Below are 12,978 nucleotides of genomic sequence, written 5' to 3' on the forward strand. Positions count from 1 at the left end.
TTAGTATTAGACTTAGGTAGCAAGAATCCCTACTAAGAAATGAGAGTTTGGCAAGGTTATATCCATCAGAGGACTAGAGTCTTCTAAACCAATGGTTCTCAAAGTAGAAGGAAGGGGGCTTTGTTCTCCAGGGGACATTTGGCAATGCTAGACATAGTTTTGGTTGTCACAACTGGAGAATGGCACTACTGGTACCCAATTGGTTGAGGCCAAGATGCTGCCACATATCCTGTAATACACAGGACAGCCTCTCATAACAGAATTTTTTGGCCACAAATATCAAAATAGTGCCAAGGTTGAGAAACACTATTTTAGAGAGTGCAGCATCCAGAGCTGCTATTTTGGGTACACTTAGGGAGCCTCTAGCTCTTAGATCCAGAACCTGCAGTTAGAAACCAACCAGGTTTTTGCCACAGGGTGAAGAAGATATAATGGGGAAGGGGGGAGAATAGAAGTTCATTGGATTAGACAAGGGGAATGAAGGGAAGGGAGGGGAGATGGGAATAGGAAAGACAGTAGAATGAATTGGACATAACTTTCTATGATCATATATGAATATACCATCAATGAAACTCCACATCATGTACAACTGTAAAAATGAAATCCTAATTTGAATAAGTTATACTCCAAGTATGTAAATGTCAAAATACACTCCACGGTCACATATATCTGAAAATAACAAATAAAAATAAAGTTACTTTTTACTTAACTGTAAAAAAAGAAGGCAGAATCTTTGCAAGATTCGGGGATTTGAAATGTGTTACATTTGTGAGTTAAAGCTATATTCCTAGGCAGTTAGAACCAACTAAGCCGAATCCTTAATTAACAAATATAGGAGTTAAACAGAAAGTCACTAGCATAACAATCACCATGGGTCACCCCGGGAATCCCCAAATTGAAGGCTTCAATGACTGTGAAGTGGCAGGCACACTGCTGAGGCCCAGGGAGCAGCGTTGAGGCCAGGGTTTAATCAGGTCTTCCTCCAGGGGAACCTCCTGTCACTCACCCCACCCCCCATCAGTTATCTGATCCTCTGCTTATCAGCACACAGGATCACAGCAAGCTTCACCTGGAGGAAACCCCATCCTCCTTTAAACACCTCGTGGAGAAGATAAATTCATCCTCAGATTCCACATTTTCACAAGAAGAAAACGCTCTCCAATCTAAATGCCCCCTGCTATGGCCCATTCTAACCTCAGACTCAACACTACCTTCCCTTGATCCAAAAGACACCCTAAAGTTAAAAAAAAAAAAAAAAATCAAGCATTTAATAAAATGGTTAACTCATTAAGCATCTCTGCTTAATTTCAATTTCCTAAACAGGCTTCATTTAAAGGCCCGAGCAGCATCAAGTGACACTGCTAACCAGGTCATCAATTCGAAAGCTCTGGAGATTCTAAGAGAAAACATACAACAACCCCCCCACCCCCACGGTCATTCTATAGAAAAGAGAGAGACGTGCCCCTGCTCCCCGCGGGCCCCTTTTGTGCTGTTCTGCCAACGCAGCAGCCCTCCACTATATAGACCGCCCGCCGCGGCCCCACGCTCTGAGCTCGCACCGTCCGCCTCCACCAGCCATGGGGAAGGTGAGCCCGGAGGGCGCCCGGGGCCCGGGGAGGGGCGCTGGCACCCGGGGACCCGACGCCGCCTCAGGCCTCTGAGCCCGCGCCTGGCCTTGCCTTGCAGATCACCTTCTACGAGGACAGGGGCTTCCAGGGCCGCCACTATGAGTGCAGCAGCGACCACTCCAACCTGCAGCCCTACTTCAGCCGCTGCAACTCGGTGCGCGTGGACAGCGGCTGCTGGATGCTCTATGAGCAGCCCAACTACTTGGGCGGCCAGTACTTCCTGCGGCGCGGGGACTACCCCGACTACCAGCAGTGGATGGGCCTCAGCGACTCCGTGCGCTCCTGCCGCCTCATCCCCCACGTGAGTCCGGTTCCCGGGTCCCTTCCTGCCCTGTGATCCAGTGATCCAGACGTGTTGTCCACACCTTGGACTAAGGGCGTGATGGCTGTCGCCTTCTTTCTTGCCTTAACTATGTTCTCTCTTCGTTTATTAACATCTCCAAGGTTTCCTTCCACTGAAAAGTATATGGTGCAAAGCTTTTAACTGGACAGTTTATTTTTACTTTGCTAAATCAAATTCAGCTCTGCTGGGAATGCATAGTGCAAGGTTTAATTCAGAATGTATTGGCCACAGGGGATAAATGGGCAATGGATGGATAACTCCTTCTCTTCGTGAGGTCCAATAGAAGGCCGTGGGCTGGTTTCTCACTTTCTTTACCTTGTAAAATGGAGCTAATAAGAGAAATTCACTAACAGAGTTGTGATAAGGATAAAAGGAGGTCACCTGGCACTTGGAGCTGCCCCTCCCAAAGTATTAACTATTATTATGAACATGAAGAGTCTCTGGCCTTTTGATGAGGCAAAACAAGGAACCAATAATAAGATTCCAAAAGCTCCTGCAGAACCCTCTGTTACCCAAAGGAAGCCCACAGAATTTCAGTGCGGCTTCTCTAATATGGAAGATGAACCACTTCTGTGAAGTTTGAACCCCTGGGGGGTGCAGGGTGCGGGGTGAATACCTTGGTAAGGCCCAGAATGCAATTAGGAGCCTAAAATCCTGGGTTTTCACTTCCTAGTCCTGTTACTTCTAATTCCAGGCTGCAAGCTCTGGGCTTCATTTTCTCATAAAAGAAGGAAGGGCTTATGATGATAGTCTCACATGGGCCAGACAGTCCTGCAGATCAAATTTGGCTGCACACATGCGAGTCCTTTGCAAGCTGTGAAACACTGATCTGAGGGAAGATACATTAGGAGCAATCGTTTATACCTCAAACTGAGTTGTTTATGAGAATCCTTCCTCCAGAGGGTTTGATGGGGGGAGAAGAAAGTCACTGAGACACCAGGGGCCTGCTGGGAAGGAACTAGCAGATGCAGGAAGAGAAGGAGCTCAACATACCAGAGAGGATTTGCTCTGTACAGGCATTCTCATCCTCCATTTTTTTTTTTTAAAGTTTTATACTCTTGACCCTGTTCAGGCCTTCTTTATGAGCTTGAATTTACGTTTTTGTTCATCAGAGCCGGGAACCCAAGCCCAATATTAAGTTGCTCTGTTTTTTTCTGAAACGGAAAGGGACAGCAGGGCTGCCTAGGCTGAGCTTTCTTCCTGAGTTGCAGCCAGTCTGTGCCTTTTGCAGGAAAAACAACCTGACTTTCTCTGTAGCTTCCCTTAATGCTACTGAGATTCAATATGCCATTTTGAATGGCATATGCCATTTTTTCAATATTGCCAATTCTTTTTACTCTAATGTCTAATTATTTTGTATGTCATCCAAGGAAAGCCTTAGTTAGACCACCACAAATCTAAGAAAGAAATAACAAAACAAATACACAAAAATAAATACTTCAAAATGGTCCTGAGCAGGGCCACTCATATGGTTCCTGCAGCTTGTGGTACCAGAAAACTCTAAGGAGCGTCCTTAGTGTCAAAGGAATGATGGATGGTGCCCTCTTGAGTTTTACATTTGTAGAGGTGCTGGTTTGGGCAGTCTCTTAATTTGGTCACCTTTGTTATGAAAAAGTAAAGAAGTGCCCATACCCAGGGGCTGGTGTGATAGGTTGCTAAAATGCCGTCAGGTTTTCTGATGTCCCCTCGTCTGCTCTTGCTGGATCCACAGTCCAGCTCTCACAGGATCAGGATCTATGAGCGAGAGGACTACAGGGGCCAGATGGTAGAGATCACCGAGGACTGCTCCTCTCTTCAGGACCGCTTCCACTTCAGTGACATCCACTCTTTCCACGTGCTAGAGGGCTACTGGGTCCTCTATGAGCTGCCCAACTACCGGGGGCGACAGTACCTGCTGAGGCCGGGGGAGTACAGGCGCTACCACGACTGGGGTGCCCTGAGTGCCCGAGTGGGCTCTTTGCGAAGGGTTATAGATTTCTATTGAAATGTTTTTACTCTACCTTTTTCTCCATCTGGAAGTTAATAAAGTATTTCCTGAGTGTTTCATGCAATAATGGACTCCTCTGTTCCTTTCAGCCTCCTTGGAAAGGCTCAACAAAAATGTAACCAGGAATAATGGGGATTTTCTTCTCAAAATAAATAAAAGGTGGTATAGAGTAGCATCAAGAGCACAGCCTCTGGAGCCAGGGTGCCTGGGTCCCACTTACTAGCTACCAGTGTAAGGCAAGTAATTTAGCATTTCTGTGCCTCAGTTTCCAAGTTTGTAAAAATGTGGGGGTAATATACTTTTCACCTCATGAGGCTTAAAGGTAGATGAAAAGAGCTACTAATAGTAATTTTTTTACAATGATGCCACAAAGTAATTACTGTACAATAAGGATTTATAACCTTGCTTATTATTATTTGGATTGTATATTAGTGTTTTTCACAAAGTATCAATAGTGGGTTAAAGATCATCTGCATCAGAATCTTCCCTGCCACAACCGTGCTTGTTAAAGTTCAAATTTCTAGACCTCCATCCTAGGTAATTATTATGCAGATGACATTTGAGAACCACAATTCTAAATCACATGTTTGTAATATAGAATTACATCCCAAAACATGCACACCCCCATTTACATATTGCACTTTTCACTGGGAAACAACAATGATCAGAATGGCACACCTGAGAGCTCATAATGGGAGAGCTGAAGATCCTATAGAATTTGTACAATAATTATCCCAGTAACAGACTAGCAGCACGTGTGTCTAAAGTGTGGTGGGAGCATGCGAATAGGAACCCAAGACACTAGGCAGTCTTCTGAAGTGCTCCAAATGCAACCACAGCTAGGATCGACTTTGAATGTTCCCAAGACCATGCAGATCACTGCGCAAAATTATCAAGGATACGGTTCCAAAATTAATTGGTAAAATATCTAACATTTTCTGGAAAAAGAAATTGAAACAGACATCACGCTGACATGATAGGCAATACCATTAAGGGACTGGAACTCTAAAATGTGATTGAAATCTGAGTGGTAGGGCTTGACTCTAAACTGTATCTTGTATTACAAACAAGAATCTCAAGTGGGGTTTCCCCAGACACAGATCATGAACCAATGACTCAGGGGGAGGTGATTTATTACTAGAGAAGTGCTTCCAGGGAAAAAGATGAGGGAATTGGGAAGCAAGACATACTTTGGGAAGAAGCTGGCTGGCCTGATCTTGGGAGAGCACTGGGAAAGAACTGCAGTTGAGTGTCTCCTACCTGGAAGCAGCTTGTATCCCACACCAATCTCTTTGTCATTGGCCATGGGAAAGGAAGACAGAGGACTCTCAGAGCCTTTCAACTCTCCTTACTAGTGAGGGGCAATCTGCAGAAGGTTGCAGGGCAAGTTTCAGCAGCAAAGCCTACAGAAGCCAGTCTGAGCACTGAGAGCTGCTAAAGAGGTCCTGTGGGGATCTGGGCAGATCAAAGCAGTAAGTATGAAGGTGTGGGGTTTAAGTGACATAATGACCGTATAATTTAGTACCTAGTAATTGCTCATCAATTGCTATTATTACTATTAGATTCGGAAGATTTGGGGAAAAATGGGTAACAGGTAATAGAAATGCCATGAACTGATTTTGTCCTATAGAACCATAGAAAGAAGGCATGGCACATACCAGGGAAACACTGAGTAATTCAAGTTGGCAGAGGTATTAGGGAACCAGAGAAGAAAGTTTAGAGAGAAAATAGTCAGGCAATTGAGGCCACATTGAGGTAGGATAGAAGTAAAAAAAAAAAAAAACAAAAAAAAAAAAAAACAAAAAAAAAAAACCAGTTACAAAGGAGACAAAAGGAAACACAAGGAGATATACTTTTAATTTAAATTTCCTCATGTCTTTCCATGGCTGTCATTCTTCAAGCCAGTCTTGGTTCCAGGCCTGCCACTCCCAAATTTCTAGGAAATCTATAAATCTTAGAGTTGCCATAAGTTTACTTACTTATGATAATTACCTTGTGCACTGCTAATTAGCCCATGCAATAAAAAAAGATTAGGCAAAATGTGGTATAATATTTTTAAAAATCTATAATTTAGGGGGATTTCCAGCATTATCTATTCATCAAATAATGGAGACCGTGTCAGCTTAAAGAACCCAAGAACAACCAGACTACCATAAATCAGACTGGTGCCATCCCCACATACCTTCCCATGCCCACGCATCACCAAATTTCCTTAATACAAAAAAAGCTGAGGACCCCAAAAGTGCATTCTCCTCTTGAGTTGGCCCATATTCTCCCTTGAATGTGTATCTGCTTTTCTAAATAAATCTCAGTCTCTGACTGACATGTGCTGAAATTTTTTCCCATCATCTATATCAAGGACCTCAGGTGTCCTGAGTTGAGGAGCCCCTCTCCAGGAACTCCTCTTCTGGTGCCAAAATCTGGAAGGGAAGTGGCATTACTGGTCAGTTTAAACTGAGACAGAATGATGTCATTAGAGGGCTAACAATGGGTGTCTGCAACCTGAGCTCCAAAGCAAAGGAGAGCAGGAAAATGATGGAACAAGCAAAACCATTTCAAACTCATAGAAGCAGAAAAACATTAAAGAGAAGCATCAGTATAAAACATTGGCCCTGCTCCTTCCACTCCAAGCAAGGCAACCATATTCTCCTCCAAAAGCTGCAGCAAGTGGGCCATGTGGACTCTGAATCTGAAGAGGTTGTTGTACAAGAATCAACGCAAGCTATTTAAAATGCTTCCATTTTCCTGCTATTCCTCTCATTCCCCTCCATCTGAACTATTTTAATGACTTCTTAACTTAGTTACCTATATCCAGACCTTTCAGCTTTTGTAAAACAATTTTTTTCCTCTAAAAAGAAAATTTGGAATATTGAATACAGTTGTTATTGTTTAGATATAAAGTGTCCCCCCAAATGCTCATGTGTTGAAACATGATTCCCAGCAAGGTTCAGAGGTGGGGCTTTTAAGCAGTGATTACTGCTCTGATCGCATCAGTGGATTAATCCATTTGTTGGGTTAATTCATTGACAGCTGAATGGACTCCTGGATGTAATTGGAGGCAAGTGGGACATGACTGGGGATACGGTCTTGGGGACTACATATTGTCCTGTCCCCTTCCTGTCTTTTCGATTCCCAGTTGCCATGAGTAGAGGAACTTTCCTCCACCATTCTCTTCTGCCTTGATGTTCTGCCTCACCTCAGACCCAGAGTATGAAGCTGGCCAGCCAGGGACTGAATCCTCTGAAACCTTAAGCCCAAAATAAACTTTTCCTCCTTTAAGTAGTTATTGTCAGATATTTTGGTCACAGTGATGAAAAGCTGACTGTAACACAACAATGTTTTATAATATGGGTTATTTTAGTTCTATTGTCTGCTAAGTTTATTTATTTATTTATTTATTTATTTATTTTTTATTTCTGTTCTCTCTCCTCCCCCCACCCTTCATACATTGAGATCTCCACACTCTCCCTTCTCTTTTTTTTTTTTTTTCACTGCTATTCTGTCTTTGGACTTATCCTATGCTTCAGACTCCTCTTCACTACTTTCTTTTTTTTTTTTTTTAAATTAATTTTTATTGTAAGTTGTTCAAAACATTACATAGTTCTTTTTTTTCAGTTTTTTTTATTTATTTTTTAATTAATTTTTATTGTAGGTTGTTCAAAACATTACATAGTTCTTGATATATTATATTTCACACTTTGATTCAAGTGGGATATGAACTCCCATTTTTACCCCATATACAGATTGCAGAATCACATCAGTTGCACAACCATTGATTTACATATTGCCATTCTGGTGTCTGTTGTATTCTGCTGCCTTTCCTATCCTCTACTATCCCCCCTCCCCCCTCCCCTCCCCTCTTCTCTCTCTACCCCCTCTACTGTAATTCATTTCTCCCCCTTATATTTTTCCTCCTTTCCCCTCACTTCCTCTTGTATGTAATTGTATACCCCTGAGGGTCTCCTTCCATTTACATGCAATTTCCCTTCTCTCTCCCTTTCCCTCCCACCTCTCATCCCTGTTTAATGTTAATCTTCTTCTCATGCTCTTCGTCCCTACTCTGTTCTTAGTTACTCTCCTTATATCAAACTGCTAAGTTTATTTAAAGAAACTTTTATTTTAAGAGAGGAAGAGGTGAGGAAGAAAATAGTGACCAGCTGTCAAATTGCTGCTGTCATTCAGGCAAGAGAAGAGGGTGGCTTGAGGCAGGGTATTGGCACTGGTGAAGGTGTAAAGTGGTCAGACTTCTAATATATACTGAAAGTAAAACCAACTCCTGATGGGTTAAATGGGGTGCAAAAGAGATTTGGTCCAAGCAACTAATTAAAAGGATGGAACTGCATTCAACCCAAATAGGAAGGGCTGCAGGGGAAAGAAGAGTTGGGGAGGAAAGTGTCCTTTTTGGATAAGAAGAGTTTGAGATACCCATGATCATCCAAGAGAAATTGTTAATCAGGCAACTAATTACGTTAGACTGGAGTTCAAGTAAGAGGTGTGGGCCAGGCTCTGTGTCCCAGTGACTCAAGAGGCTGAGGCAGGAGGATTGCAAGTTTGAGTCCTGGCAATTTAGTGAGACTCTGTCTCAAAAAATAAAAGGACAAGGAATGTAGCTTAGTGGCAAAGCGCCTCTTGATTCAATCCCAAGTAGAAAGTAAGAAAGGGAGGAAGGAAGGAAGGAAGGGAGGGAGGGAGGGAGGGAGGGAGGGAGAAAAGGAGGGAGAAGTGTGTGGGCTGGGTATATATGTTTGTATATTATTAACGAGGAGATGGGATTTAAAGTCATAAGTTTGGATAAGGTACCCAGTGTGGTATGTGTGTATGTGGAGAAGGCCCTGGGGAAACCCAGCTATAAGGGCAAGGCAAAGAAGAATAAATGGGGGAGTGGGGGCTGGGGTTGTGGCTCAGCAGTAGAGTGCTCGCCTAGCACATGGGAGGCCCTGGGTTTGATCCTCAGCACCACATAAAAACATATAAAATATATAATAAATAAATAAAATAAAGATATTGTGTCCAGTTACAACCAAAAAATAAATATTAAAAAAATAAAAAGAATGAATGGGTCAGGAGGGCTACCTGCTGTAACAAAGCCTAAATAAATAAATAAATAAATTGAAGAAAAAGAAAAGAAAGTTAACTTAAAAGTTAACTTTAAAGTAAGTTAACTTCTAAAAATAATTTTGAAAATGATAATGACTGTTAACTAATTATTTAGATAAGTCTGGGATCATTGAAGTCAGCAGGAACAATGTAGTATAATCACAGAAGTGGGATAAAATTGTATTGTATCACTTTTTATCCCCCCCCCCCCGCATTATATTAGAAAGTACTACCTACTGACTCATTAAGGAAAATTTAAAAACTAAAAAAAAAATACCATAATGTCCATGTACTCATATTTGGTTAAAAGAGAGATTGAGACTTTGAAGTTCTAATAAGCACAGCAATAGGAACCAGGTGCATAATGAACTCCCTAGATTAAGTGAGGGCAGCCACCCAACAGTACAGGGCATGCCCTGAGCTCACTAAAAAGGCAGAATCTTGGGATGCACCTCAGACCTGCTGCATTTTAATGAGCTCCTCAGCTGGTCCTTATATACACACAAGTTTGAGATCCCACGGCTAAAGAGTGCAAGTATATCCCAGAGTGATAGTGTCCCTCCACCACCAACCCCCCCCCAAAAATAAATAATATATGGATCTCTCAAGTTTAGCTGTACAGTCACTATGAAGCTATTTTAAGTGTCAATACTTGGGCCCCACTCATGCATTAATTCTGAATCAATTACACAACTTACAAATAACTTCTCTCTTTTGATTTAAACTCTACCAACTCTCCTTAGGTATCCAGATATTCCTAACACTTAAGAAAGATAAAGCTTGGGTGGAAAGCAGGGTCAAGATGGGAGTCCCTACTTCCTTACAAATTGACCTAACTACCAGACACAGGCAGAGGCAGCTGTCCATTTGCAGGTGCCCTCCTGGTGGCAGAGCTAGGCACAATAGATGGCCCAGCAGAGAGCCAGGAAGAGGCCTAGTGACAAGGGGGGCTTTTCACTGGTTAGGCCAGTTGAACCACCTGAGGACCAACAAGACATTTATTTAGCTTAAGAACAGGATTCTTAGAACACGAAAAATCTTTAGAACCCAGCTAGACTTAAAGTCACTGTCAGTGGAATTTATTACTAATAAGTCAGTTTTTCATTCATGTGGCATGCATCTCTTTCTCTTTGTGCTCCGTTTCTTACCCCTTTCTTTATTATTGATTTATGGCTCTTTTATTTTTTCCATATGTTTTCTTCCTCTTTCTCTTTCCTTTTTCCTTCTCTTCTTCTTCTCCTTAGTAAAAAGTTGGAAGTCCCTTTTGCATAGAGATTAAACAGATAAAAATTCCTGAAGTACCAACTCTTTAAAATAGCCGGTTTTTCTTCCACTTAGACAAAGCTTTTATTTAGTTTGATCAGATCTCTATCCAGTGCTCACCAGAAGGAAGGTGTGGTTTACAAGCTTTTTTCAATCATTTTGCACCTTTGAATATACTTTGCTATGCAGTACGTGCAGAGTAAATTTATAATCTAGCCAGAGTTCATTAAGCAAATATCGATCTTATTTAAAAAAGAAGTGTTGTTTGCATGTGTGAAGCCTGCCCTGGGTTCAATGTCCAGCATAGATTTTTGACATTTCATAAGCATTTCATGAGAGGCAAGACCATTGACCTTGAGTTCCCCAGAGCAGGTGGAGGCCTTTTAAATGGGTAATTCATCATGCCTACTGCATATTTTAATAGAGCTCAGTGTCCCCCGCCCCACTCCTCTCATCCCCAGATCTCAATGTCCCACTGATCTGCATCTGGTTTATGGAACTTTGAGTTCATGAGTAAAGTAGATCTCACATCCTTGTCCAAATATTTCCTCCATTTTACTTTCAAGCCCAATCCTTATTTATTTATGATTTCTCTTAAACAACTTTTCGATACGCTCTGTATTTTTTTCTTATCATTGTATATGAATACTTTTTCATGCAACTCTTGATTAATCTCTTTAGAAAAGGAAAAAAGAAAAGATATCTATTCTAAATCTTGTTGACTGGCTTCTGCTCTTCTATCCCCCTCTCAATATCTATAGATATATAAGGATGCAGTCATCCCACTCATCTTAAAACATCTTAAATAAATCTAAGTATATTCAGAGATAATGGCAATGTTGTTCCTCTGCTGCCTTCCTTACATTTGAAAGCCATAGCCCTGACACTTAAAAAAAAAAAAAAAAAGAAAAGAAAAGAAAAAACACCAAGCAAGGCATCTCTAGGCTGCTCCGAGATGTTTGTCTTCCTGCCTGAGCCCTTCTCTTTCCAGCTTCTACTAGGACATATAAACTATTGATATGGCTAACAAATCTAGTTGGTGTTCTCACACCCTTTGGACTTTGTTACACATTCCTGGAAGCCCCTCCTACCAGCACAGACCCCTGCCAATAAAACCAGATCCCAAAGCCCTTCAGGGATCCACCAGATTCCAGCTTTACCCTCTCCTTTTCATTGTAATTTTGTAGCCACCTGCCTTACACTCTCCGGTCCTGGATTGGAAAACAAGATAAACCCTTTCTTAATTCATCATCTTTTTCATCAATGAAATTACATTAGTCCCTTAGCTAAGTCTCAGCATCGCTTTCCATAGAAACCCACCATTCTCCACATTTCAAATTATTTTCTATAATTTTCACGTTCCATGGTTCCCTTTTTCCCTTGCAATAATCTTGTTGTATAGTACTTTTCTTCTTGTTAATCAAGCTCCACTTAAACATTTTCTATTCCTCCCTCGTCTTCCATTATAAACCTCCATTCGAGGATTCATGGTACATCATATTGCATTTAAAAAGCAGAAGTAACAACAACAAATTCAACAAATGACTACCAGAACCTTTAAAATAAGTTAGTAGTCACAACTACAGTTCACCAGACCCATCCAGCTGGTTTCTTGCTGGAGGCATTGCTCCTGTATTCTCAATAGCTTGTGAACAAGAGACCTAATTTTGGAAATCAAACTGAGATTCCAACTACCATGAACTCATAGTGATATGCTGGGAAGCCATTTAACCTCTCTGAGCTACAGTGTTTGTATTTGTGGATTTTGTAAGTTATCTTGAAGTCCAAATATTAATGAAGAGTGTCTTAGGTATAAAGCAGTTTAACTACAACTAATGCCAATGAAAGTGTATTTATAGACCTACAGTGCCTGGAATACAATAAACAAACAAACAAACAAATAAATAAATACTGTTCTTCAAACTCATCAAATAAATTGCTCAGTCTAGGCAATGCATTGTAAAGAGATTATTCCTAAAATGTTCTATTTTCTAAAGAAGACATCAGGATTGTGAGAGTCTAAAAACTATCCCCTTTTAATAGTTAAAGACTAAAAGAATCTCACATACATGCTGCTTTCCAGTTAGTGAAAATATTTCCCACAAGGGTGTGTGTTACCAATCTTGAATTGCTATACATGCATGTACAAATAAGTAAATGCATTATAGTTAATGAGTAGGAAGATATAAATAAGGAAAGGGAAGGCTAAAATGAACATTGGAGTGTTGGACTAGAATCTAAGGTTTCAATGCAAACTCATGGCTTGATTGACAGATAGATATTAATATGTGTTTATGTGAGTTAGACATACACATATTTTGCAGTTCAGTCTGCTGAGAAAGTCTAGATACACTGATATTCAAGGCAATAAGAACACTCCTAGATCTTGGTCTCCAATTTTATTCTATTTTATTTTTAAAATTTTTTAAATTAATTTTTTATTTCTATATGGCAGCGGAACATTTTGCAATTCTTATTACACATATACAGCACAATTTTTCATATCTCTGAGTATATTCAAAGTATATTCACACCAATTCGTGTCTTCATACATGTACTTTGGATAATAATGTCCATCATATTTCACCATCATTGCTAACCCCATGCCCCCTCCCTTCCTTTCCCACCTCTCTCCCCTATCTAGAGTTTGTCTATTCCTC

General features: G+C 41.0%; 1 protein-coding gene across 2 annotated transcripts; it reads left to right on the plus strand.

The window, feature by feature from the left end:
* Nucleotides 1-1,577: 1,577 nt before the first annotated feature.
* Nucleotides 1,578-3,955, plus strand: LOC143406958 (gamma-crystallin E). Of its 2 annotated transcripts, XM_077110253.1 has the most exons (4): nucleotides 1,578-1,586; nucleotides 1,687-1,929; nucleotides 2,572-2,579; nucleotides 3,688-3,955. In XM_077110253.1, exons 1-4 carry the CDS (start codon nucleotides 1,578-1,580, stop codon nucleotides 3,953-3,955), a joined length of 528 nt encoding a protein of 175 aa, XP_076966368.1. The 2 variants fall into 2 exon arrangements, with proteins under 2 accessions (XP_076966368.1, XP_076722078.1); XM_076865963.2 differs by lacking the exon at nucleotides 2,572-2,579 and having other exon boundaries at nucleotides 3,683-3,955.
* The last annotated feature ends 9,023 nt before the right edge of the window (nucleotides 3,956-12,978 follow it).

Source organism: Callospermophilus lateralis, chromosome 9 (genome assembly GCF_048772815.1).
Source record: "Callospermophilus lateralis isolate mCalLat2 chromosome 9, mCalLat2.hap1, whole genome shotgun sequence".
In the NCBI taxonomy this organism is placed as follows: domain Eukaryota; kingdom Metazoa; phylum Chordata; class Mammalia; order Rodentia; family Sciuridae; genus Callospermophilus; species Callospermophilus lateralis.